The sequence below is a fragment of the Gavia stellata genome, chromosome Z (genome assembly GCF_030936135.1).
Source record: "Gavia stellata isolate bGavSte3 chromosome Z, bGavSte3.hap2, whole genome shotgun sequence".
Lineage (NCBI taxonomy): Eukaryota > Metazoa > Chordata > Aves > Gaviiformes > Gaviidae > Gavia > Gavia stellata.
This window is the reverse complement of record NC_082637.1, coordinates 57709769-57737433: the sequence shown is the minus strand read 5'-3', so window position 1 is coordinate 57737433 and position 27665 is coordinate 57709769. Positions and strand designations below refer to the sequence as shown.

General features: G+C 40.1%; 1 protein-coding gene across 1 annotated transcript in view; it reads right to left on the bottom strand.

Moving 5' to 3' along the window:
• Window positions 1-27273, bottom strand: part of GAK (cyclin G associated kinase) — a 76834-nt gene extending 49561 nt beyond the window's left edge. The window contains exons 1-7 of the mRNA XM_059833226.1: window positions 27132-27273; window positions 15088-15149; window positions 12812-12871; window positions 10798-10912; window positions 8829-8971; window positions 5557-5682; window positions 4585-4674 (exon numbers count right to left, since the gene is read on the bottom strand). Of these exons, the coding sequence (XP_059689209.1) occupies window positions 4585-4674; window positions 5557-5682; window positions 8829-8971; window positions 10798-10912; window positions 12812-12871; window positions 15088-15149; window positions 27132-27273 (738 nt within the window). The remainder of the gene's footprint in view (window positions 1-4584; window positions 4675-5556; window positions 5683-8828; window positions 8972-10797; window positions 10913-12811; window positions 12872-15087; window positions 15150-27131) is intronic.
• Between the last annotated feature and the right edge of the window lie 392 nt (window positions 27274-27665).

The window sequence follows — 27665 nt, the reverse complement described above, 5'->3', positions numbered from 1 at the left end:
TGGAAGTCTTCAGGTTCAGGGATACTCCTATTCCCGTCTTTCTAAAAATCATCACAATAAATCCATTTTATAAACTTCACAGTAAGCAAAAATGAGTAGTCTTGTGATGATACCAAAGACTTAAACAATTTAGTTAGCATACAAAGAACAGACCCTTTTGTGCAAACTTTGTACAGATAAGTTAGGAAGATACTGCATCACATAACTGAAATGTGCATTAGTTTTCCTGGAAAGGGGCTGGCTGTGGTCACTGGCTGTATTGGGTTATGTTGATGTTGTTTACCTTGAGATAAACTGTATACTGAGACATAGCACCTTGGAGGAGCTTCTGGGTCTCCTGATAATGACTGATACACAACCTTGAGACTTGGTATTGTTTACATACCAAACCACAAAGTCAGTGAAATGCCCCAAATGGGTGTCCTAAGGCTGACCTACCTCATTATAATGTTAAAAACCACACCTCCCAGCTAGAAAAGCCCCCCAACCCAAATAAGCCCCCTTCTCTCTGGGCACGCATAGTGATTTAAAAGAGAACTGTATCTTTAAGATGAAGTAAGAAAGATACAAACCAATAGTTAGCTAAGGGGTGGGACCAGTAGGCATAACTAACTTTGCTAGCTGTTTAAATACTTCTCACGATTTCAACTGGGTGTGCATGCTAGGAGGAAAAATCCCCCATGTACCCAGCGCTGCAATAAACCAATGTCAGCTTTCCAAACTATCATTTTGTTTGAAGAGTTTTCTTGGTTACAATTTTCGGTAACAGTGACAGTAAACATTTTCAAGAACAGGATTTTTCTTACAAAAAGGCTCAGAAGTTTTATTTCTTATCTTCATCCTGTGCTTCATGGAGACTTGTTTTATTTGTGGGGACAGAATTTAGTCTTTCATACTTGTAACCCAGATACCTAGCTGGTGCATTGCGTAACAGAATGTAAGTATTTCAGTGTTAATCAACTTGTTTAAATGCTAAACACATTTTATCATTTAAAAGGGGGACACAAAATCATCTCTAAAACACTTGTTTTGATAAAGATTTGAAGAAAATAAGCCTGAAATGACGGTCCCTTATTTCCTACAATCAGAAGGCTATTCAATTCTTACAAGTAAAATTTAAGATCATTTTCAGATAGGTTCATTCATGTGTCAAAAGTCACAAAACCAGGACTAACACATCCTGGGAACTTTCAAGTTCCTTTGTGTGCCCGAACTTGAGACCTGTGCAACCTGACAAGGGAACAAGCACCAAAGCCAGAAGTCGGTTTTGAATTGTAATCTTTGAATAGCCCAGGTGTTATAGATTAGTTACAATAACTTCACCTCTTACTTAAGTAAATGTAAGTTGATATATATATTTTCATATTAGTTAACATAGGAAATACACTGGCAGAGTTATGGGAAATTGTCTCAAGAAGCCTCCTTTTTTGTGATCACATGCATCTCATATCTCATACCAGCTGTTTTGACAGTGACTTTCATCATTTGACTCATCACAGCATGCCCAAGGTGTTCTATTGTATTCAATTGTCTATTGTAATAGAACAATGTTCCATCTGGCCTATAAAAGTTTGATAACAAAGCATCCAATACCTCCAAGAAAATGTTTGCACAAAAGACAGAAAAAATTCCTCCTCAAAGTTTCTTCTGAACCCCAGGTTAGTTGCTTGAGCATATGGGCTTTTACAGTCCCCACAAATAAAACAAGCCAGCGAGGAAGTTAGCTAAGAAACCAGATCACTGTCTCCAGGCCTCCGCATGCACCATCTCCAACTGTCCTTGGTTGTCAAGTTTATCCCAAGAACAATTCCAAAGATTTGAATGTTACTGAAATCTCAAAGGTTTGAGATTTAGTTATTCCAAAACACTTACTGAGTCTCTCAATCCAGGGCCAGAAATAAACTGCATATATTAATTCTGTATTATTGTACAGCAAGTACATTTTTGTCAGTCTGTTGATACACTGAAGGATTATAGAGTCCACATTAATTAACCCAGCAGGGGAGTACAGGAAATACCACCTACTCTGCCACAGAAATGTCTGCTTACAAAGAAGGCAGATCATAATTTAGTTGAAGGAACAAAACCACTCCCTGCGCAGTCCAAGACACCATGCACATCAGAAGACAGCATCCACAGCCACATGGGGGAGAAGAGCACAAAGGCAATCAGTGGAACACACAGGAAGTGAAGAGACCACTTAGATTTGTTGTTTGCTTTAATTGCTAGAGAATGTTTTTCATTCCCTCTGCTTTATCTGTAACTTAGGATTGTAACAGTAATATTTTGAACATTTTAAACACCAATTGTGATACAATTTGGCTAACAGGCAACTCCACTTGCAGCAAGGCAATCCCTCAAAGCCAACACCATCCACATAGCCTCACACCAATACACTTAACAGAAGAGCCCATTTCCCTAAGATGTTGCCTCAAAGCTGCAGACAGTCCCTCTACAGAAGCTGTCTGGGTCAGTCTGAGCACTCACATGCCAGCAGGTAAAAAAGCAGCATGACAAAGCAATTAAAGATAACCAGGAATAACTTTTTGACCTGCTGCTGGGCCTTTACCAGCAGCTACTTTAACCATTCGTTAAGGGGACAGTGGGGTTTTTGGGGGGTTGTGGTAGTGTTTGCGAGGAGGGAATTGTTTTCCACTGACTAGCTTCAGTCAATAAGCAGCATACTTAAAATGATGAAAGGTTCTACAGTATAGCTGCAGGATGACAAACTGGCATTACACCAAAGTACTTTCTGAATAGAATTAAACTACATGTAATCTAAAGAGATCATTCAGCTCATGCAGAATTAACACCTGCAAGATGTCTTGCACTGACTACAAGAACTTTTTACCAGATATTGGTACGGAGAATCCAACTTGAAAATTTTGCTCCTTAACAAACATATTCCAAAGCCTACTCTTTTGCTTTTTCAGAAATTTATAAGAGTAAGAGTGTATGAAAGGCCTTCCAAGATGAAAGAATTGCAGTGGAGACAAATCTTTATGGCAAGGTAAAGGCTGTAGTTTCAGTGGAATTAAGTTGAATTTCAGTTCAGGAAATTACATTAATTTGGAAAAAAAGGAACTAAAGGTATTTGCATTTAGTCTTTATTTTCTGAAGGTCTCTATAGACTAGGTGGAAAATGTACAGAAAGCAGTTGGCCAAGCCTAAGAACCTCTGATCTTACAATCAATATCTGATCACATTCCCATTGTGGAGTCTATGTGGTTGATAAAACAGCAGCACAGATGAAACATTAAGACATTTCTACCTCCTTTTTACTTTTAAGCTCACACAGTGACAAGTACACAGACCACAATTGTGCATGTTACCTACACTATGTGCTTTCCTGGGAAAACCGTTTTGTTTATCCTAACCACGAACTACAAGATCAGTTAGGCTTCCTGAGACAGCACCATATTCTATTGCCAAATACTTTGCATGTTTTCATTGAAGCCAGAGTGTAAAGGAAAAAACACAGAACAACATGTTCCAATGAAAGCACAGTAAACGGAACAGATTTTCCAAAGACACAGCAGGAGACAACCACCATGTTAATACTAACAGATACAGAGTTATTCTAAACAAAAACTAAATTGCAACTACCCTTCTGAGTGAGGCTTTTGTTAAATGCATTTCTAGCTTTGTGTTTAACTGGATGTAATGTTGGCTCAAACTGCCAGTATTTAAATAATGTTAAGTGACCAAATGGTCAGAAAATGTATTTTTCGTGGTATTTCTTTACATGACAGAAGAAAATCTCCAAAAACTGTAGAAGCTGAGTAAGAGTTTCTGCAATGTCTTGTAACTGATTTAAGATATTGGATGAAGTTCTGAGATTCCCAATAAAAACTTTTCAAGCACCAGTATTACATTTTCTCAATTTGTCTTTTGACAGACTGCCAATACAGATAACAACTGAACTGCTTGACACCTGCCTCTGTAAAAAAACATACAATAAACTAAGTCCCTAAGCACAAAATCACTGGGCCATACCTCAATATTATTCCAGTATTACTCAACTGAAAAATGTACAACTGAGGATTTAATATTTACCTCTAATTCTGGCTACAGATTTTTTTCAGTGAATGTTAACTGTTTAGCATCCTTTCTATATAAAGCATGAATGATCTCTGCAACATTCTCATCCTTGCTATCTGTCAGTATTTTATCTAGATGCAATACCTAGACATAACGATTTTGAACTCACCAATAGGCTGTCCCAGGATTACATGCATGGCAGAGCGTGAAAGGCAAGAATTTGAATCTAAGGACTGTAAGTATTCTGGCTTTATGGTGGCAAGCTCCAACTAGGCAACAGTTCTACTGAATGTCAGAGAAGTTTAGCATTGCCTCTCACAGTGGAAGTGAAGCTAGATCTGGGAGAAAACCTCAAATACTACATCTCATTCTTTTAATATTTAGACACACAGTTCATACTATTTAAGTTTATTTTGACACTGACAGTCTATCCTGGTTTTTTGCTGCTTTTATTTATTTAATCAACAAATTAACATGAAGACTACAAAATCAGTTTCACTATAACATAAGCGGATATGATACAGCAAGAGAAAAATTTCTTACCCAAATGTCCTGTTTTTCTCCAATTGGAAAATTTGAATACAAGTCTATCATTTCTGGTGTCCTGTACATTGGCGTTGTATTCCTTGTGATCTGCAGAAGACAGAACTTCTTGAAACAGAAACTTGAATAATAAGCTGCAATGCTATTCAACCAAGGAAACAGCTCTCCATGTAGAATGGACAGCATTCTCACTTTGGAAATTAATTTCAGAAATACTTGCCAAGGCAGAAGCCATCAACTGAATCCTGCAATAGTCACAACAGCTTTGAAATAAGTCTGGATAAAGACTATAGTACTCAAATAACATTGTGATATTCAAGAGTCCTCCCAAACCGCAAAGGACAAAGTAAAATGACTGTTCTACGTGAGGCAAAAAGGGATATGGACACAAATATAGAAAACCAACAATAAACCAAGAAGTGAATCCATGCTCCAGTGTGTATTTCTCACTTACTTATCACACTTAATGACAGTGCAGACACATCCAAAAAGTTAACCTATGTCCACAAGGATCCCTGAAGAGACCTTTTCTACCATCTTTTTGCATAGACTATACAAGGCAGTGGTACAATATCATCTTTTCTTCTCCAGAAACCAATGGATTGCTCTCCAAGGATGCTGGATTCTAAAACAGGGGGAGTTTACAGAGTCTCGGGATATCAGAAGTTGCAAACATGAATTTTAAGTGTCACTGTATTTCTCCATACTTAAAAGTCTGAGTCCAGTTGATGCTCAAGCTCAAGCAGTGTTTGTATATGCAGCTACAGAACACAAGCTATGATTATAACTGCAAACAGCATTTGAACTTCGGCAACACAAATACAAAAACCAAAAACACAAAACCAAAGCTTTATGAACAACACTACAATTGAAACAATCTTTAGAAGTCCCATGAATCAATATCAGATTAATAGTAACAGTCAAATGAATCCACTGTTGATATTAAGATTAATCACATTAAAATAGTCTCACCTCTTCTTCAACCAGTGCTCTCTTCTGTGCAGACCAGTTGTAGTCAGGATAGTAAGCTATAGTTGTAGCACTACCGAAGTCACAAAGTTTAATCGTCCCTTGGTTACTAATAAGCAAGTTTTCCACCTTCAAATAGAGGTAGAATAATAAATTAAAGATGTCTTTTTTTCTGTACACTAACACACATGCTTTTAAATGTCAACTCACTTGTGCATATATATAAAAATACTCACTTTAGCCCAGAATGTTGTTTACAGGAGCACAAAGACTGCAGACAGTACTGTAGATGTATATAGTAGCAATCTAACCAATTTTTAAAAGGAAACACCAAAACCGCTATGAGCAGGAAACATTCAAGAGAGCAGGAAATAAACCCCAGGAAAAGAATTCATTTCAATAATGCCTAAGAGGCCAGTTTTTCAGAGAACCACTTGCTGAAGCAACATCTTGGAATCCAAATGTTTTCATGCATAAAACTGAACACTGTTAGCTTAATTGCAGTGGAGTGGAGGTTAGGACTGCTGTACACAACAGGAATGTAGTAGTAGAGAAACAGGTTGCTGGGGGACATGCAGAAAGAGGCAGCCATGACCCTGTGCAGAGATAGAAACTAGCTAGTTGAGGAACATGTGTTGCCTGAATAGTTCATCGTCATCCCTCCCTCTTCCTACTTCAGTAATCCAGGAAGGTTGGATTTTATAAGTGAGATGGGGAAGAAACTTAAGGGGAGGGGAAAAATAGGTAGGGCGCAGAAGTACCATGGGGTCGTAAGCACGAAAGGGCTGAAAAAGAAAATTTGTGTCTCTGTACAAAGTCAGGAAAAGGTGTAAAAGTTAAGAAGCATATTAGCAACATTACAACACCACGCTTCAGATAACTAGGTTTGTCTTCCCTTTCCCTTTGAAACCACAACATCTCTGGACTTACTTCTGTAAAACCTCAGTTTTTAGAACTTCCTACTAGCCTCCCTTACACAAGCCCCTTCCAACTTCTTCCACCGTGAAATTAATTTTGACTAGCCTGCAAAGACATAAGCTCTGTTAATGATGTGGTTAGCATAATCAATCTCAATGAGCAATGTGAATTCCCTTCTTAGTTGGATAACCTTTGCTTATCTCCATGTACAATAAGGGCAGGTATTCAACATCAAATTAAATTTATACACTAAAAATAGTCACAGTAAGACCATAGATTAAGCTTCTGTGCACGTACATTCTGGTTTTTGTGCTTTGGTAAAGGTTGCTAATAATGTTAAACAGTCCAGCTAATTATTCAGATTTTAACAGGCTCTATGATATGTGTTATACAGTCTAGCTGTCTGCTGCATGGCAAATCTTGAAAAGATCAAATTCAGACAATTAAAATATCAGAGAAGCACTGATATTTTACAAATCACCCTCTAACTAGCTTAGAATTTTCACAATTCGGTAATTAGCTGGATTCTTACAGTACTGTACACACACATTCTAAACATGAACTTTGTCCAATGGGGTTCAGGAACAAAGAATGCACTACACTGACAAGCAAGAGAAGGAAACCACAGGAGGACAGAAACACTACAAAGGTGAACTTGTTTTTAAGCTGCACTGTAGAAGTTCATGAATCCTTATACTTTCAGTCAAAATAGAGAAAAACCTGCTAGGACTTCACCCTACTATACCCCTCCTCAAAAGCTACACTGGCATCTCAGGTCTTGCTTGAGGTTGACTCAAAACTTTGACCTACTCTTTTCATGCTGCTGACCTACGTTCAGCCTTCTGGAAAGGGAAGCACAGTTAAATGATCCCTATTTGGCTCCTGACTGTAGTAAGGTCTCTGCCTATTGCAGCACAACAATCATTTAATCTTGCTTTGCAGCCCCTGTAACATGAAACCAACATGAAACCAAATTCCTGCCTTTTTCCATATTTTATCTCTGCCAGGAACTTACATTACTTGACAAGAAAAAACTCAGACCTTGAATTACAGCATTAGCTCAACTTCTATGGAGCTGGCTATGTAAGAAATTGTATATTTATTTGCAAATTGGTTTTTTACCCCTTTTTCAGAGAAGAGATGCACCTTTTCTACAAGCTTTTCTAGGGACTGGTGTATAGAAATTTCAATGAAGAATTAAAAGATTTTGTTCTAGAAAGTAACACCAAGAAAGTTCTATCCCAGCCTGGTTAAAATTTCTTTTACATGGCCTAGAAGCCTGCCCAATGGTACTGCTCCATCATCACAACTATTTTTACATTAAGGGGCTATGCTGGTGCCTAACATCAAAGCTTTCAACAAGACTGTTGAAAACACTTAGTACACATTTACTTTTAAGAGGTGGTTCCATTTTCCGTTCCCCAAAGTAATCAAATACACACTTACTTAAGGAGGAAGAAATTTTCCTTTTTTTATATTCAGCTGATACCACATCAAGTAGGAAACAGACATATGTGTGAAATTCAGACACTGTTTCAGGAATAACAATCTTCTCTTATTTTGTCTACGTTTACGAAGACCACCTCCTTCCACTAGGTTCAAATGCATTTGTAGTACAGCAGAATCTCACTGATGATTAGGGCTCCTTCATCTAATGTATAGGGTACATGTAAAGGTGAACCCCTGCCTTCAAAATACAACTCAAACACAGATGAAGTCCTTTCGAATCTCCAAAGTTTCTAAGGGGACAACAGTTTCTACAGCATAACCCTATAGCATCTTGGTAAAAGCTAACAGAATGAAAAACTAAGAAAGAAAATCTGTCATGAATTATGCCTGCCAAATTTTATAATTCAAGTTACAAAAAAGCCCTAAAATGCAATGCAAGTTGTTAGTTCTAGAACAGCCAGCTTACTACACATTCTCAAAGGCTATGTAATCTTTCACAGAGAATCCAGCGTTACCCTCTCTTCTCCTTCAAAGCTCTACCTCTTCTATTTAGAAAACCCGCTCACCCCAAAACTGCAACTCACAAGTCATAACTGGTTATTTTATCAAAAGCAAACTACTTAGACTAGCTTAATCAGCAAACTGTGATATACTACTTTTCTGTCAGCTTGCTCAGGTAGAGTACAAGTAGTACAACACCAGAAGCACAAGGAAAAGATGTTTGAAGAGACGCAAGTATTCCAGTGATGACCTTTCACTGACATCCAATAGCCTTGGCAAGGCAATACATGTAAGCACTACACTCAGGAGTGTCCACTGTATTTGATCAATAGCCTTAACACTCATTTGGCCCAACAGGCTCCTTTGCTGTTTAAAAATTCAGCCTTTATTTAAACATTGTAACGCACCTTTAAATCTCTATGGATAATAGGAGGCTTCTGTTTATGCATATGCTGCACTGCTCTGCAGGTCTGATAAAAGATCTTCAAAACTGTGTCACAGGACATAGGTCCTTTTGATTCTACTTTCTTTAAGAATTCCACCAGCTGTCCTGCAGGAAATCAGAGAAATTCACATAAGCACACACAGAACACCACAAATTCTGAAAGCTGGCATGAACAGACAAACGTTCTTCTCGTTAAGGAAGATTTACAGTCTTGAGTTGTAGTACTAGACAGATATTCGAAAATGGCACATCCACACTGACTGCAGTGCCAAAGGAAATGGTGCTGTGAGGAACTTTTCTTCCTCTTCCTTCCTCTGACTAGTCTCAAACACAAAGAACTTAATGATTAACCCATATTTAAAAAGAGGTTCAACTGTAGTCTCAAAGAACATGATCCTTATCCTATAAAAGACAGAATCATAGATTCATAGAATTGTTTAGGTTGAAAAAGACCTGTAAGATCACCAAGTCCAACCATAAACCTAACACTGCTAAGTCCACCACTAAACCGTGTCCCTACGTGCCTCATCCACACATCTTTTAAAAACCTCCAGGGCCAGTGACTCAACCACCTCCCTGGGCAGCCCGTTCCAATGCCTGACAACCCTTTCAGTGAAGAAATTTTTCATAATATGCACCCTAAACCTCCCCTGGCGCAACTTGAGACCATTTCCTCTTGTCCTATCACTTGTCACTTGGGAAAAGAGACCAACACCCACCTTGCTACAATCTCCTTTCATGTAGCTGTAGAGAGCAATAAGGTCTCCCCTCAGCCTCCTCTTCTCCAGGATAAACAAACCCAGCTGTCTCAACCCCTCCTCATAACACTTGTGCTCCACACCCCTCACCAGCTTCGTCGCCCTTCTCTGGATGCACTCCAGCACCTCAATGTCCTTCTTGTAGTGAGGGGCCCAAAACTGAACACAGGATTCGAGGTGCAGCCTCTCCAGTGCCGAGTACAGGGGGACAATCACTTCCCTACTCCTTCCTGCTGGCTACACCATTTCTGATACAGGCCAGGATGCTGTTGGCCTTCTTGGCCACCTGGGCACACTGCTGGCTCGTCTTCAGCCGGCTGTCAACCAACACCCCCAGGTCCTTTCTGCCGGGCAGCTTTCCAGACACTCTTCCCCAAGCCTGTAGCGTTACATAGGGTTGTTGTGACCCAAGTGTGGGACTTGGCGCTTGGCCTTGTTAAACCTCATACAATTGGCCTCAGTCCATCAATCCAGCCTGTCCCGATGCCTCTGTAGAGTCTTTCTGCCCTCAAGCAGATCAACACTCCTGCCCAACTTGGTGTCGCCTGCAAACTTACTGAGGATGCACTCGATCTTCTCATCCAGATCATTGATAAAGATATTAAACAGAACTGGCCCCAATATGGAGTCCCGGGGAACACCACTTGTGACGAGCTGCCAACTGGATTTTACTCCATTCACCACAACTCTTTGGGCCCAGTCAGCCAGACAGTTTTTTACCCAAAGACTGTGCCCATCCAAGCCATGAGCAACCAGCTTCTCCAGGATAACGCTTTGGGAAACAGTGACAAAGTCTAGGTAGACTACATCCACAGCCTTTCCCTCGTTCACTAAGCGGGTCACCTTGCCACTGAAGGAGATCACGTTAGTCAAGCAGGACCTGCCTTTCATAAACCCATACTGACTGGGCCTGATCACCTGGTGGCCTGGACATACTGTGTGATGGCACTAAGATGATCTGCTCTATGATCTTCCCTGGCACGAAGGTCAGGCTGACAGGCCTGTATTTCCCCAGATCCTCCTTCCAGCCCTTCTTGTAGATGGGAATCAAACTCTAGCTCCACTGAACTATGCTATCTTTAAGAGGCTTTCAAAGCTTCTAAGCTGTGAAGTAACCTGTGCAAAACAGCTGTCAGAAGCAACATGAACGCTGGGAAAAGAAATAAAGTTTACCTTTACACAGCTCTGTAAGCAGAAGAAACTCTCCCTGTCCTGTGTCCGATTCTTCTTTTCCTATAGATGCAGCAGAGCAGAACTGGACAATGTTGGGATGACCTGAAAGTTTTTTCTGGAGTTAACATGTTCAAGGAAGACAACTGCCAAGTTTATTGATACTATTGTATCCAACAGTTCGCAGACTTCTCATTTGAAATGTTAGCTTAGAACCACAGAAAGCATTACAGCTGTGATTAAAATATAAGCAGAAGAGGGAAATCCATGCCTCAACTAAAACAAGACTTTAAGGGAAGCAACTGAAACTAATGTAATAAAAAGTCAAAATAAAACATTAAAAACCCTTGTGATTAAGGCTCTGAGGAAACTGGACTTCATAACAAGCCTAGTTACTTCTTTTTGTCTTTTGACAATGACTGGAAGTCATTAGCACAAGTACCAGAGAGACCTTTTAGTTATCAGCTGCTTCTCTAGCTGGCTGATCAGGAGAGGGCTATTGTATCAACACCAGTCTTTTCAAAGCAAGTATTAAGTACATTATGTTCTAATTTTAAGTAATTAAAATAAAGTTCAAAACAAATAAAAGGTCTAAAAGACTGAGGAACTTATCCTCCCATCATTAGTAATAATTCTTCATACTAAAACCTTTGTCATGTTTCAATTCCAGTTCAAAAACTCAGGGTATCAGTTTTGAACTATGTAAAGAGGAGTAAAATGTAAGTGATCTCTAATCCTGCCAGTGGAAGTTACATTGCGTTATGCCTGTTTGGGTTCTCCCAGATGTGCATCACCTTGGTCATATACTGAGACTCACGCCTACAAGACAAACAGACATTATTTACAAGATGTATTCACCAAATCAAGCAAAGACTAAGTACAACAAAGCTATTAAAAAAGGCAAGTTGGATCCACCAAATTAGAATGAATCCAAAATACTATTTTACGTCTTATGCATCTCTCCACAACCTTTTATTCAGACCTGCAGGATTTAATTTCATGACACAGTTATACCTTGAAAAGTTAGCAACAGTTAACCCTCGTTCATGTTGTGCATATGCTTTAGTGAGCCTGCACTGTGAAAAAACATCAGTTCTTTACTCCTAGCAAGATGTACTCAGAGTAGCTAGAAAATATATAGTGCTATGGTAGTCTGTTCTTTGCAAGTGTACTTCTAGTGAACTGTGTTTAGTGTAAGATTTTGCCAAACATTTCAGTAATCAGAAAAAGAAATATTTGAGTAGCTTAATTTAAGATCAGTGGGTTTGCCTGGTAACTCAAAATAAAGCTGAATACTCAAGAGTGGTAAACAAAACAACAGCGTATCACAGCTACTGACTCTTGAAACAAACTGAGGGTCTCAGAGCAGATGCTGGGGAGCAAATACTGAATTTACTAAAGCCAAGGACTGAAAACACTCTGAGATTACATTATACCCTACCATCTAACATCACTGAAGACAAAAAGGACAGCAACAACACCTGCTTCTTGCTTCTGATCCATGTATTCTATTCTACTAAAACTCCTTCCTTAATATTCAGTATTACTTTTTAAAGCCAGACTCATCTGAGGCAGCAATTAAGAAACATTTGAAAGTAAAAACAAAGTTTTGAGTAGTCATAAAGGCAATAAATCCAGTGCATGTTAGAGAAGTCTACTTAAGATCTAGTATCATCTGAATAGTCATAAGTTCTCTTGATCATAGTCACAGGACTGCAAGAAAGCCCAAATAAGAATTTCACTTCTTGCTAGGCAAGTACCTGACGAAGTCTACACAAGCTACAAAAGTTATCTGCACACATTAAATTCCTGCAATTTTTGAAGAACTGAACTTGCTGGATGTTGGTGCCAGATGCATGACAAACCAGGAACCCCAACCTTCCTCAGAATGTCAGTCCTCTTAAGCAGTGTATGGTGTGGAAAGAACTGAATCTGTAGAGCTGTCCTCCGTTTCTCAGAAATATTTGTTTTCAGGCAATTAAATCAAAACATTAAAGTATGTTCCAGATAAGGATACCATAAAACAAACTTCCTGAATGATGGCTTTGTTCTTTTCTTCTTCATTAGACAACAATCGCTGTCAGAAAACAGAATAATTGAGAAGATACAGTTATTAAAACTTACAGAAAAAGAGTGCAAAGACTTTTTTTTCCAGAACACAAAGGATAAGCTACCGTCAAAAACCTAAGAAACTGTTATGGGACAGTAAACAAAGCAGGCTTATCGTCCATTTCAATATACTGACATTATATATAGTATCCAGTTTTCCAGCTACCTGTACTGTTCAGGTTTAGTGATAACTGAGCAGTTGTAACCTTTGACACTCATAAAGTAATTGCTCTGACACTAAAGTCTCCTGGCTACAGCATTGTGCACTGACAAGGAAGGATTCATCTTCTGCCTCAAATCTTTAGGAGCAACCTTCAACCCACTCCAACAAAAATTTCTCCAAATCATGTAGCACAACTTTTTCAATGGTACCTGAGTAATCAACAGCAAAATCAAGCATTACTATTTCCAGTCTCACTTGGATTTGGAGTCAATATTTGACTAGAGTCAATATAAGCATTTGCCACTGTATTGGGTTTGCGTGGCAGCGCTTTGGTAGCAGGGGGGGCTATAGGGGTGGCTTCTGTGAGAAGCTGCTAGAAACTTCCCCTATGTCTGATAGAGCCAATGCCAGCCAGCTCCAAGACAGACCTGCCACTGGCTAAGGTCAAGGTAATCAGCAACAGTGGTAGCGCCTCTGGGATAACATATTTAAGAAGGGGGGGAAAAACTGGGAAATGGCAGCCAGGGAAGAGAGGAGTGAGAATATGTGAGAGAAACAACTCTGCAGACACCAAGGTCAGTGAAGAAGGAGGGGAAGGAGGTGCTACAGGAACTGGAGCAGAGATTCCCCTGCAGCCCCTGGTGAAGACCATGGTGAAGCAGGTTGTCCCCCTGCAGCCCATGGAGGTCCACGGTGGAGCAGATATCCACCTGCAGCCTGTGGAGGACCCCACACTGGAGCAGGTGGATGCCCGAAGGAGGCTGTGATCCTGTGGGAAGCCCATGCTGGAGCAGGCTCCTGGCAGGACCTGTGGACCAGTGGAGAGAGGATCCCACACTGGAGCAGGTTTGCTGGAAGGACTTGTGAGCCTTGGAGATTTGGTTTTATTTCTCATTATCCTACTCTGATTTTGATTGGTAATAAATTAAACTAACTTCCCCAAGTCAAGTCTATTTTGCCCATGATGGTAATTGGGGAGTGATCTCCCTATGTCCTTATCTCGACCTACGAGCCTTTCGTCATATTTTCTCTCTCCTGTCCAGCTGAGGAAGGGGAGGGAGTGAGCGGCTGTGTGGTGATTAGTCTGGCTGGGACTAAACCACAACAGCTACAAAAGCACCTGTTTTACAAAACAGAGGAAGTACAGTAATGGTTCACCTTTTATCTTATTTTTAAATAGGGCTACTTCTAGATAACATTTTGAACACACATACTATACGGGTTTGGACACATGTTATTGTAGGACGTGGTATGAAAAGGAAAAACAGACCAAGTAATTACTGGTGGTGTAACACCATCTTACCTCTCCCACCTCTCACACTACTACCCTTTTCACTTTGTCTCCAAGATAGATGTCTTCATACTGATACAGCCACAGAACATCCCTACTCCAGAAATGAAGCCATTTTGTGATGAACACAAGTGACATAATTTTTTTTTGCACCAAAATATGACAAAGTAAAGGACTTCACTTTATTGTCCTTTCCATAATACTTCAGTTTTTCAGTTGCTACATGATTATAAGCCTTCAGAAAACAAGAATCCAGAGGAGTGTCTCTGAGAAGTGCCAGACTGAATGTTTGACCAATAAGTCAAACTGTAGAGCATTATTTTTAATATTGATGAAACTTCAGAAGTACAAAGGTAGGTTAACCGGTAGGCTAAATCTGCTTCTGAGGAGTGAAAGTATTCCTGCACCCCACTTCAGGTAACTAGGAAAGATTCTTTTTACCCATGAATAAAATGCCTGGGGCACTGTCATGAATTTCTAGACCAAATGAAGACAAACAGCTAGTAGTACCTAAAAGAGCAACTCCCATCTTTGGCATCTAAGTATAAAGCGCAGGGTCCTAACAGGAATGTCTGTTCTAAATACAGGTAGTGTGCTACAAACACCACTACCATTCTCGATTTTTCCAAATTACTTGTTTAGTGGCGTACGTCAAGAATTAATTGTCATGCTAAAGCACCAAGCAAAAAGACAGACTTCGTAAACCTGTAGTGAAATAAATTCATTTTACCTTTAAAGCATAATCTTTGCCACTTCCAAGATCTTGAGCTTCATAGACAAAAGCAAAACCACCTGCAGGAAGAAGGCACATTAAGTCAGTTTTAATTTCAACATTCAGGTAAATCACTCTTTTTAGTCTAACAGCTAATACATGAATTTAGATGCTTTTCTCAATGTAAGAAGGATATATTTTTCAATCACTTGCCAAGAGTATGGGTAACCCACATAAAAGAGCTAAACTTTTCCCTTCCTTTCTTTTACGCATGCCAGAACCACACTGACTTTGTTACTTTCCTGCATTTTGTTAGTCTGCGTATGCATATTTCCTAAGAAGCTATTTTTTTTAATGCAGGTGCTTATAAAACCAAGATTCAGTACAGCCAATATTACCTAATGATTTTAATTAAACTACTTCTTGGTTTTACACTGCTAGGCTTCCTATAAAAATAGTAATAACCAAGGGAGATAAAATGTTAAATATATACTTCCTCATACTTTTAGGATAATTGCCATGCTTCAGGCTTTATATTAAAAGCAGAAAGTGTTTTCAAGCACTAAAGCACACACTTCCAATGAGGGTGATGCTGTTGCTAAATTGCAGTTTGTCATTCCATACAACATTATTTTTCTTCCAACTCCTTTTGTCAGAATATCTATTTCATCAAACATTACCAATCTGCTCATGAACATTGTGCAAATTTCTACAAAGTAAAAAAGGCTGAGAAAAAGTTACAGGTCTGCTAAGTTTCCTCAATTGCTAATTATGTCAATCTAACTGTATCAAAAGAACATATCTGTACAGTTCTACTCCATTTTAAAGATCCTCATATCACTTCCATTCCTCAGGAATGTCGTCCTCGTGGTTACCCCAACAGTGTTGTTGCATATATTCTCTCTGTCTATTGCAGAATATCTCTACTAGAGTAACAGCCAAAGTGACAGATTGCAATGATTTGCCTTTCTACTCCTTTAATATAAATTCTATTTTCACTGAACTACATAGCAATGTTCTCTCTCGCAATAAATTGGAGAATTAGCACAGAAGATCCAGTGAACTACAAAATTTTACTGGTCAAAAAGGCTAAGAGACTAGGATAACTAAAGAATGAACTACCACAGACAAGAAACAAGTTGACAAGGCACTTTTTTTTAAAAGATGCAGGATCCAAATCCATACAGTCTCATTAGTACCCAATACCTTCTCTGTGGATATGGAACACGAGGCTGACATGAACGCAGTATTTGCTTTCTGCAATTCAATCAAATACAAGGCTCTTCAAGCAATGCTTTCGAATTTTTACATGGCAATTGACCATCACAGTGTTCTCCTGAATGGTACTGCCCACACATCTTGTTGCTTTGCCAGTAGCATCCACAACATGAAACAAATAAATGACAGGTTCCTGGATATTGCCTCTGCTTTTAGTATCTAAATGGGAATTATACACAAAACCAGCAAAACCAAGATGCCAGCTGCAGGCAGAACAAGCAAAAGAGAGTGCACCATAGGAGAGTTAAATATCAAAGAGAACACCGAAGATGGCAGCACCATACATTACTCATGCATTCATTGTGATTATCCATTTCATTTGATTCATTCTGTAAAATCAGGTTCAGTGCTTCCCACAACAGGAAGTTCCCTTAGCTTTTCTAAAGTCCCCAGTGCAAGTGTTCTGATCAGCAATTACAATTCGCATTTTGGGCACTGATGGGATAGGGGCTGGAGATAGAATGAAGTCCACACTTACCACCATCTTAGAGTATTACCTGAAGACACCTTGCTCCTTTCTGAACAAGAACATATGCAAGAAAAACACGATTCTGGACAGTGCTGATTGTTATGACTACCATTTACAGATTTCATAGCGCTGGTGAAACAAGCAAAATAATCTATGAGTCATCCTTCCACTGAAGCTGGGTGCTGGGAAGCCATGGTTTTTGACTGCTCTTCCCAAACAGTTCCCTATTCACAACCTGAGGCATGCCCCAGGTTTCAGAGCCCGCTGTCACAGTGAGTTGCAAGTCCCTACACCAGTCACTGTACTACAGAGCTACAGCCTCTATGTCTTTGTCCTACACAGATCCCACAGACCTTCTACACAGTGAAAGTACTGCAGGCCCTACAGAAGAAAGTCTTTACATTCATCTTGATAAACATTTATTTGATTTTACTCTAATAACCTTGCAAGATGCATCCTCAGGACAAGAGGAAATGGCCTCAAGTTGCACCAGGGGAGATACAGACTGGATATTAGGAAAAATTTCTTTACTGAGAGAGTGGTATCACAATGGAATAGACTGCCCAGGGAGGTGGTGGAGTCACCCTCCCTGGAGGTATTCAAGGAGCATGTGGACATGGCATTGTGGGACATGGCTTGATGGGCATGGTGCTGTGTGGTGTGGGTGGTTTTTTGTGTGGTGGTGTGTGGGTTTTTTTTGTTTTTTTTGTAATGGTTGGACTTGATGATCTTACAGGTCTTTTCCAACCTTATTGATTCTGTGATTCTGTGAAAATATATGCTTCAATTTACAAAATTAGGGGCTTCAGGTCAGCACAAATTTCTAGTACACAAAATTACTGCACAGTTAGTTTTCTGGAAAGCACTCAAGAGCAAAATGGTGACAGAGGGACCCCAAATATGGAATGTTTTTTCTGCAACCTCAGCTCAGCTGTGTACACTGCCAAGAGCTGGAACGCAGCAAGTGTACCCTGCATTTCAAGCATACACCTTGCTAGCACCTCTACAAATACAAATGTCCACAGACCTACATACATGCACTCCAAAATATAACTATGCTTCATTCAAATGTATCAAATGCGCTCCTGGAAATTATAGAGGTGAAAGCACCTATGCATCAGAATTAACTCATCAAATCAATTCAATTCATTTTCAAGCATATATCTGATTAACAACCAAGCTGATCCAAACAATGAAGAAGGCCCCTAGAAGCATTGCTACCTTTCCAAGTATTTCTACTGGTCTGATAAGCTTTCCTACAAGCTCTTCCTCCAATATAGGAAATACTTACAATATAGACCAAGTTGCACATTATCACTAAGCTTAATCCTGTTGACACTGAGTACGAAGGACTAAAAGGAGGAATTAGTTTACCAGATTAAAAAAAGATTATAGTAAGTCTTCAAAAGAGATATATTTCAAATTTTCAGAGAAGTGCTGATTATCATATAGCTCTCCCAAAACTCTAGACACATTCACCCTGAAATTTTTTCTCTCAGTTCTCAAATAATCTTGAAATTCATGCCTAAAACTCAACCACATTTATGAAAACTACACAAGTTTATTTCTTGATGGAAAAGCCTGTTTTTTTAACACTCAATCACAATGTTACAATCACCTCAGAAAGGCTTCTGAAGTTTAAGTAATTCTTGTTGCATTTAAATTAATCTCATCTCCAACCAAAAAGATTAATTTCAGTCCTCTTAGTTGTTAGCTAAGAATCTAAAGAAATTTTATATTCAGCTTCCTAACTACTTCAAAACATATACTGGTTGTAAGGTTCAATGCTCATAGAAAATCATAAATGTTAATTTTGGACTAGCACTGCAAGTGAACATTTTGAGCAATGTAAGCCATTTAAAAATGATAAATTCTTGTTATCAACAGAAGTTAATACAAGCTCTGCTTAGTTTAAAGTACAAGTATTTGACTTCAAGTCTTTAAAAAGAATGCAGTATTTAGGGTGTTTTCACTGGTTATTTCCACTCACGTAAATATCTGTAAGTGGTTTTAAGTCAGTTTTCTGAAGTTTTTTATATCAGCAAAATCATCTTAGTATTTCTCCATACAGGTTACCAGTGTGTATATAGGTACACACCCATCTAAGCTCTTGCCCTAAGAGACAAGTTTTTCACTGCTGAAGCATTTCATAGTCTCACTTGCAGAACACAGCCCAAGCTCTCAAAAACGGCCTGATTATTATTCTCTGCCCCAGCAATTACAGCAGAAGAAAACTGGTTTTCTTTCTTCTCTGTAGACACAAACTTACACATAAGAGGTTCACTATAGAGCACCACACCAACTCATGAAAATGGAGTAGCTGAAGTACAACAGTCAGTCCTGGAATCAGTCTTGCCCCACAGTAGACCCACAGAAACATGCTAGAGCACAAAGCTTACCAGCCTCACCTTCCTGGGCCACACTGAGACCATCTGATGACTTCCTTTGCATTAGGAACTAACCCTACCTCATTTGCTTTAATAATGAGCACTCTACACTCATCCTTACACCACCACAGCCCAAGGGCATTGTTCCAGTCAGTACTGCATCATCATCTTACAAAGATTAGAAGACCCTTTCTTTTCCAACCAAAAGATTTGCCTTCTCCCTCAAGTTAAACCTACATATCACATATCACAGTGAAGTAAGTTCACTGCACTATACATCAAATTGGATTTAAAACTTTTTTTATCCTGTCCCTGTTTTCCCCATCTTCACTGATTTCTTTCAGACAAACCATTTCTGTGAAATGACAGTTTTGCTACTTGTCAGCTAGTGAAACACCAAAATAGGGACACCAACCACAACATCAAACTACTTGCTACTATAACACATTGTTTCATTACACACTTAAGTAGTCATGAGAAAGGGATGGTGTGAATAACTTCCTGTCTATAACTACTTGATACGACTTGTCCACTCCTTCCCAAATACTGACCAAATTTGTTTCTGTATCAACTTTGAGTTGCTTATGTTTCAACTATAACTTGACTGAAACACCGTAATTCTAGCCTGGACTACAAGTTACAGTGCATCTTACCTGAAAGCAGACAGATGCTTTTCCACTAGAGTACAAGCAACATCCTTACTCAAAACAGAAAGGATCCTCTGTTCTTGTTGCCAAGCATTGATAAGCATATTTTCTGAAGTCCAGTGATGCATTTGTGTCAACTGAAAAGTCCTAATAACAAGGTGAAACTGCCTCAAAACTTAAGCATGGCTCAAACTCAAAAGATCTGGACTTTGTCCCATAACCTTGAGAAGTGAACAAGTAGAACACCTTGAAACTTTCAGGGCTCCCCTGCAAGCAGGAACTGCTATACCCAAGAAACATCAGCTTTGAAAAAACAGCACTGTTCTGCTTCATGTTGATAAACTTCTCTACATCTACAGTAAAGGGAATGAAAACTGGAAAGCTGCTAGGTCAGGGTGCTTTTCTTGTTTAGAGATTGTCATCTTTTTTTTCCCCACTTCTGAGAAGTCTGCCTTACACATGGTTTGCAGAGTAACTGTCAGTTCATTCTCTACATCACAGGCTGTTGCATCTTCTCTTTGACATGACGTGAGCTCTCCTCCCTTCGTAGTAACTCCATACATCTGTCAGCAAATCAAACTAACAATGTTCACAGAAACTTGACCGTTAAGTGTTCATTGTGCCTCTGCTGCCCAGAGTTTTATGAGTTGTATCAATCAAAAAAATCAGTATTTAATTACATTACCACCATCCTGTGAATCCAGGAGTTGCAGAGAACATAAAATTGTACCTATAAGCTTAGTACCTATAGGCTTAGTAAACTGAAATACTGCTTGTTCACATTCAAAATATTGAAGGAGCCTTGAAGTCTAAAGCAGATTGTTTTTTGATACTTTAATGACAGACACAAGTTTCACTTTGTCAGCATGTGTCTTATAACAAGTCACCTACCCAGCTTCAATTCATGACAGCTTTTTAAACTGCAAAGAAATTAAGGTCTGTAGCCTATTGCTGCCTTTCTGACTAAGGAATGATTCTTTCTTCATGGTGAAAGTTTTAGACTCAAAGAGTTTGAATAATGGTATTTTTTGCCATCATGTTTCTCCTCTTCTGTGGTCTTACTCTTTTGCCCATGCTTGTTGCCCAAAGGAAGCATAAAAAGTCAATACAGAAGAATGGTTATTAAATGTGTGCTACAGAACTTGCTTGTTCCCTGCTTTTTACACAACTATACACATAGTTTATTCTCAACTGTTCAGCCTCCTATGTGAAACAAGCAACAAAAGTATTGTAAAGTTGTGAAGTGTACATGGACAGTTAAGCAAAGGGGAACCAGAAGTAATATTTCTTTTTTTAACGCAGATATATTTTTAAAAACAGTGAGATTTCAGGGAATTTCCTTCCATATACCTCAATCCTGATTTTCACTGGCTTTTTTCAGCATACAGAAAATCTACCCTAACCATTGAAACTTCATTCTAATGGCAGCACAATTGGACAAAGTGGCACATCACCACAAGGATTCATTCTGTCTCATTTGCAAAATACTGGTGCATTGAGAGGAAAATTCTCTATTAAAAAAGAATAAAGGACTAGTATTAACATTAAGGCTTTTTGGTATGGGTTAAAGACTTGATGGTGCAGGAACTGAAAGTCACAGTCCTAACCTCCACAGGAAGAAAAAAATCCATAGCTATTCTCAGAGTGGTTCTTTCTAAACTGAGGGACAAGGACAAGTAAAACAATGTAGCAAGTAGGAAAACCCATTATCTGGAAGAAAAAAACAAGGCTAAATGTACTCTGCATGTATATAAACTTGTAATTTATTCAAAGTCTCAAGGAAAGTGATGCTGAAACAGCACAGAAGTTTCACTGCTTTGTCTACTACCTTTGCACTGTCTGAAAAGCAATCTTCGGGAAATTCTCTCAGCTACCCCATACATAAATCAGCACTAAGTCGTCAATGTGTCTTATGAGAGACAACTGATATTTGAAGAGCCAGCAAGCACCCCACAACCATCTGTTCATTAACATGAATAGTGAAATCTCCATCTTTGTTTGACTGTTCACTTGAGGGTATCAACTCCCTGACTCTTCTACAGGAGAACCTCACACACACTGAAGCACTAGTTTCATCATTTATTCTCAGCTTTTGCTGCATATTTGTCAGGCCAAAGAGTACCTGGGTCAAGCAGTAACCCAAGTTTCAAATACATTACAATTAGCATACATAAGCAGGCAGCACATTTCTCAATACACTTTGAAGGACAAGTGTTCCTCATTCCATGCCATCACTGCCTTCCACTGACAAGACGCTGAGTTGTTTTATATAAATTGTTTAAGTTGAACCAAGATACCACTGCCTAATTTCACATAAAATCAAAGACTTAGCCTATCCTTCATAGAACAGGAATTGCATACTCAAGAATTAAAGAAAAAAGCATGGCATATTCAAAAGTTAATCAGTCTGCAGTTGAATTAGTTGTTGAGAGACAAAAACTGCAATTTTAAACAGTAATTATGGCATAAAATTATTTTCCTGATGCAATTATCTTTAGCACAGATATCAAGAAACAGAATAACTCAAATACAAAGTGTTTCAAAATAAGTCATTGTAAAGACTATATAGAGGAATACCTATCTGGTTTATCTCACTTAACAGCTTACCAGGAGAGAAATATTCAAAACTTTTTAGAGATTATTTTTCTGTTAGTATAATCTCTGTTCTAGAAAATTTAATACAACTAAATTAGGACACATTGATAATTTTGTATTTACCACTCAACCTACAAACCTCAACATCAGTACTCAAGAAGCAAATTACAGTCCCACTTACTGGCAGTAGAGTATTCGTAGGGATATTGCATTATGCACTGAGTGGCAGTAGCAACTATTAGTGAAGTTGTCAACTGATTTTTAACACACTAAAAACCTTTAAAAACATTATCTAATCTAACCAAACACATAACATAAAACTTGCAGAAGTTCCCTTTATCCTTTCAACCTTATAAGAGATTGAAAAGTATCAGGGTTTTTTTCATGGATCACAATAAAGATGAAGAAGTTCTCTATTTTCATAAAAGGATCTCTAGAATAGAGGTTCTCTTATTTTTATATATTCTATTTTTACTTTGTCAGCAAGAGATATTAAATAATTTATGAACTGCTATAACTATTTCTGCTACACCATCAATGCAACAGCTAACTGCTTTTACAAAAAAGGCTCAATGGAAACATTCAAGGAAGAATATGATTATATTTAAAGACTGAATAATTTTTAAGCACATAAGCAGTTTTGTCAATATCTTATTTAGCTATCAAATCATCCTGCCTTTCATTTGTGCTCGAAAAGGTAGCAGTGTTTTATTAAACATTCATTCAGTACACAGCAAACAGGCCTCCCTCTTCAATTAGCTAGCTACCAAAGCCATTACAACTGTACAACTTACAATTCTCAAAAAATTCAACTTCCTCTGTCATTTTGGAACTTCACAGCACATGTCACAGGATACGCTATTCTCATATCAGTTTACCCTCTCATTGGAGTAGCATTACTAGACAGAATTGAGAAATGAGTTTCTGTAATTCACTGACCATCTTTGGCATCGGCAGTCTCTTTCAATGAATACTCTGACAGCCCAGCGACCAGCTTCTATTCCTTCTAGAGTATATGCAAAGATCAAGAAATTTCTCATATTTACTTGTCCATCATCTTTAAGTGCCACCATTAGCAAACATAAGGTCTATCATAAGGTAAACAAACATAAGGTCTATCATAAGGTAAACAAACATAAGGTCTATCATAAGGTAAACAAACATAAGGTCTATCATAAGGTAAACAAACATAAGGTCTATCAGAAGAGACACTTTGTCCAACACGGGCAAAAAATGAAAGCCAGCAGCATCTAGCATTTGAAAAATAAATTTGCAAGGTTGTTTGTCTGTGCAAATACGGCCACTTTAGGGAGCAAGAAACAAGAAAATTCTGAAAACTATTGTTTAGCCTGCTGTGGTCAGTTGTGCTCCCCACTCTCCCCCAAGGTCCAATGTGCAGGCTACATCAATTGTTGAATCAGTAAGGACCACCTCAGTTCCTCAACTATCTGGTACAGATTGATACAGGAATCCTGACATTCCTGAACAAAGGAGAATGACACTCCAGGATGTCAACTGAAGAAGTAAAAATCAGCATAAAAATGCACATACTGTCCACATGAACAGCAAGGGATCTGACAGAGACTACCGTTTAAGCCACCCTAACCTTATAAAAACGAAGGATCTTAGGAAGCATTTGGAGAACTCTTACCACATGTAGCTGGACTACATGTATGCAGGCACCCAGGTGAGAGCAGATGCCCATGTTGTGATGGAATCAATTACAGAATACTCAGACTTATGGCCATACAAGAGAATGCCCTCTGTCACAAAAGAGTGTGAGATTTACTAGTATTTACAAATTAGGCATGCAATCAGTCACTGTTTTACTTAAGTAGAACTGTGTGGCGGTCTGTGCCAGGACTGGACAAGAGCACACAAAAGACCCATGATACCTGCTGAAGCCAGCATCACATGAAGGGCAAGTAGGGATTAAATGTAAAGGCCCCAACCCATTTTCTCTAAAATTTCTTAACTGCAGTGAGCTACTGCCCAAGTAGAAAATATAGGAGACCCTGTTCTAGGAGCATTCAGTCCATCCTGTGACACACTTAGTCTGTTCATGCATTTGGAGGTAGTATCAGTGCCAGAGATCATCACCACGCCATCTTCCCCAGGCTGCTCTCAGCTAGCAGCACACCATGTTTTCAGTTAGGCCAGTCCCACCCCTAGCATGGCACCTCTGCAAAACAAACAGGGAAACACACCGAAATAAACTGTGCAGCTAATGTCTTGGCTCACAGCATGGCCAAACATGTATTTGCACCAATACAGACGGGCAGCACACTACAAAGCTGGAAAGCATTCCAGAGTGCAAGAACAAATGAACTTACGCTGCTGTATGATACTGTGTAATGGTAATCCACAGACGCTGTTCCCACCAACTATAAACCAAGCAGACCATATGATCTTACAGAAGAGGCTATCTCTCTGCATTGGCAGATCACACACAGTTCACCATGGATTTGAAATCTAAATTCAGAAAGTAGCACTTGACTTTCTAGGAGGGCTCATTCACAAGAAAACCAGGTTCTGTATTTGTAAGCATGGAAAGGAACACTTACAAGCCACCGTCATGCAAGCATGTATCAGAAGCTATCAAACACAGGTTCAGAGCTCAAAGACAAATTCAATTTCAGCAACAAAGTAAATTATATGCTGAGCAGAAACATTCCAAATTCAAACCTGAAGACGGTAGGAAAGGCTGGGATTTTTACATTTTATATTTATACTGAATACACCCTAAGGGTTATTTTAGCCCAGCTACGTTGGCTAGAAAGGCTTACTTTCTATCAAAGGCAAGAAGTTAGGCCCAATTTCAGTTAGTGAAATATAGAGAAAACAACATGAAATAAAACCGTAATATGAGACAAACGTGGAACATGAAGCTATGGTTACAAATAAATTCTCAAGAACGCTAGACTTAAAGCATGTCCCCATTTGCTTTAAACCATCTAACCTGGCATCTTTCCCCTGACGTTTTAGAAAGCCTGTGTCAGATCCTGGGAAACAGCAGGCTGCTGTCAAAGTCAAGTATGAAATACTTGTTTCAGAACCAAGAACTAAACAGCAGATACATCTCAAACATAGCTTCCCGCCCTTCCTTTCCGTTGTTGTCTGGAAACTGCTGTGGTCATACCTGGCAGGAATGTCACAATATTGGCAGCACCAGTCAGTTCGTTTAATGTTCACCTTGCAGTTGCATCATATTGAGTGCTTTCATTTCACTCACAACTCCGACTGGATCTTTGTAAGGAAGCCTTAAGTAAAGGCTGATGGCAGAATATGACTTGACATTTAGTATTGTTTCAAATGCAACTTACTATCTAAACAATTGCCAGGTTTTGTCTGAGATCATATGCCAAAAGTACTTAAGCATTAAAGTAACAACTTATTTGCCCTTAAGATGATAAAACAGTGGTGAAGACCAACATCCTGTTTTACACAGCAAATTTTTGTAAGTTCAACTAAAGCACCTAATCTTGAGGAATCAAATTTTTCTTCCATGCTGGTCACTAAGATTTCAACAAAAAACTACTGAGGAAAAAAATGAATCTATTTATAAAACTACCTAAATAAGAGACAATTCCCAGAAGCAACTATAGAAAATACCTTCAATAATGAAAAGGAGCTCGGAATAGAGCTTTGGGGTATTTACCCTAAATAACATCACCCACCTGTACAAAGTTAATGAATTATGTAACTGCACTAACATGGACAAATTAACATTTTAGCCTTTTGAGACAAGCTTTCAATATCTCTTCTGCTTGATTAAATAAAAGTAATTCCTCTGACCACAAGCACAACAACATCCAGATTTCTGCTAATTTCTAAGTAATTTACACACACCAAACATAACATCTATTTTAAAACAGACTAGCAAGTGGTGTGACAAGATGCCAACCCAAAAATTCACTAAATCTGAAAACTGCCCAGACACACCCCTGGTATACATTTAATTACTGTACTCCAGCAAAGCCTACATGCAGAATGAGTTCAGTCTCCTGACATTTGTGTTTAAAGTTAGCATATTTTCCTGGATTTCACAGTTTTCCAAACAACCCAAAACGGCACAGGCAAACTTGCGCCCCTGGCATAACAGTATAACGTTATTGTCATTTTAAAAGAAAAATATGTATGCAATCTAGTATTTCCATGAGGTCCTAGGTAGATTATAAACTCCTTTGAGAGTTGTGTTACATGGTGAAAGTACTCTAAACCATAAATCAAGTGAAGACGTTGCCACACAACACACTGGCTCTCTGTGTGTATTCCTACAGTGGACTAACAACAGTAACAGCACGGCTCCTACGCCCGGTCCTCGCCGAACGCCTCCCGTGGCACCCCCGTTAACTCAGAGCACCCAGACCCCTAACGAAAGCAGCAACAAGGAGGCAACAAGCCCTTCGGAGGGGCCGGCTGCCCGCGCAGCAGGAAGCCACCGGCCCGGCCCCGGCCAGACGGGCACCGCCGCACGCGCCGCCACCCGTTCGCCCCCACAAGGCCTCTCGGCGGCCGGCCAAGAAGGAAGCCCTCCCGGCCAAGAAACGGGAGACGGGGCAAGGGGGAGCGGGAGCCCCGGGGTCCGAGGGGACGCCCAGCCCAGCCCCGCAGCGGCGGGGTCCGCCCCGCCCCGCACGGCCCCGGGCGCGGCCTGCCGCCGCCGCCGCCGCCGCTCACTCTTACCCTCCGCGATGACCCTCTTGATACGCAGCTTCATGTCGCCCATCTCCACCGTCTGCCCCACGAAATCGTTCTGGTCGCGGCTGGCGGCCCCCAGGGAGCCGGGGCCCGCCAGGAAGTCCAGGGCGGACTGAAAGAGCGACATGACCCCGGCCAGCGCTGCCCGGCGGCCGGACGCGGAGGGGGGCGGCGGCCGAGGGGCAGGGCAGGGGAGGGGAGCGCGGCGGGCGGGGGAGGAGAGGGGCGACTCCGCCAAGCTACCGATCGCAGCGGCGGGAGGCCGCCTTCTTTTCAGCCGCCGTTCCCTTCGCTCCCGGCTACTTCCGGGAGCACCGCGTCATTTATGACCTCACGGTGCCACCTCCTCCTAGCCCGCCCCTCCGCCCGCCGCCGCAGCCAGCCGGGGCGCAGGACGGACGGCCCCGCCCCCGCGGAGGGAAGCCCCGCCCCTGGCGCCCGCGGGGCGAGGTGGGGAGGGGCGGAGCTCGCCTTCCCGCCCGGCGGGCGGCGTTTGGCAGCGCCCCGCGGGCAGCGACG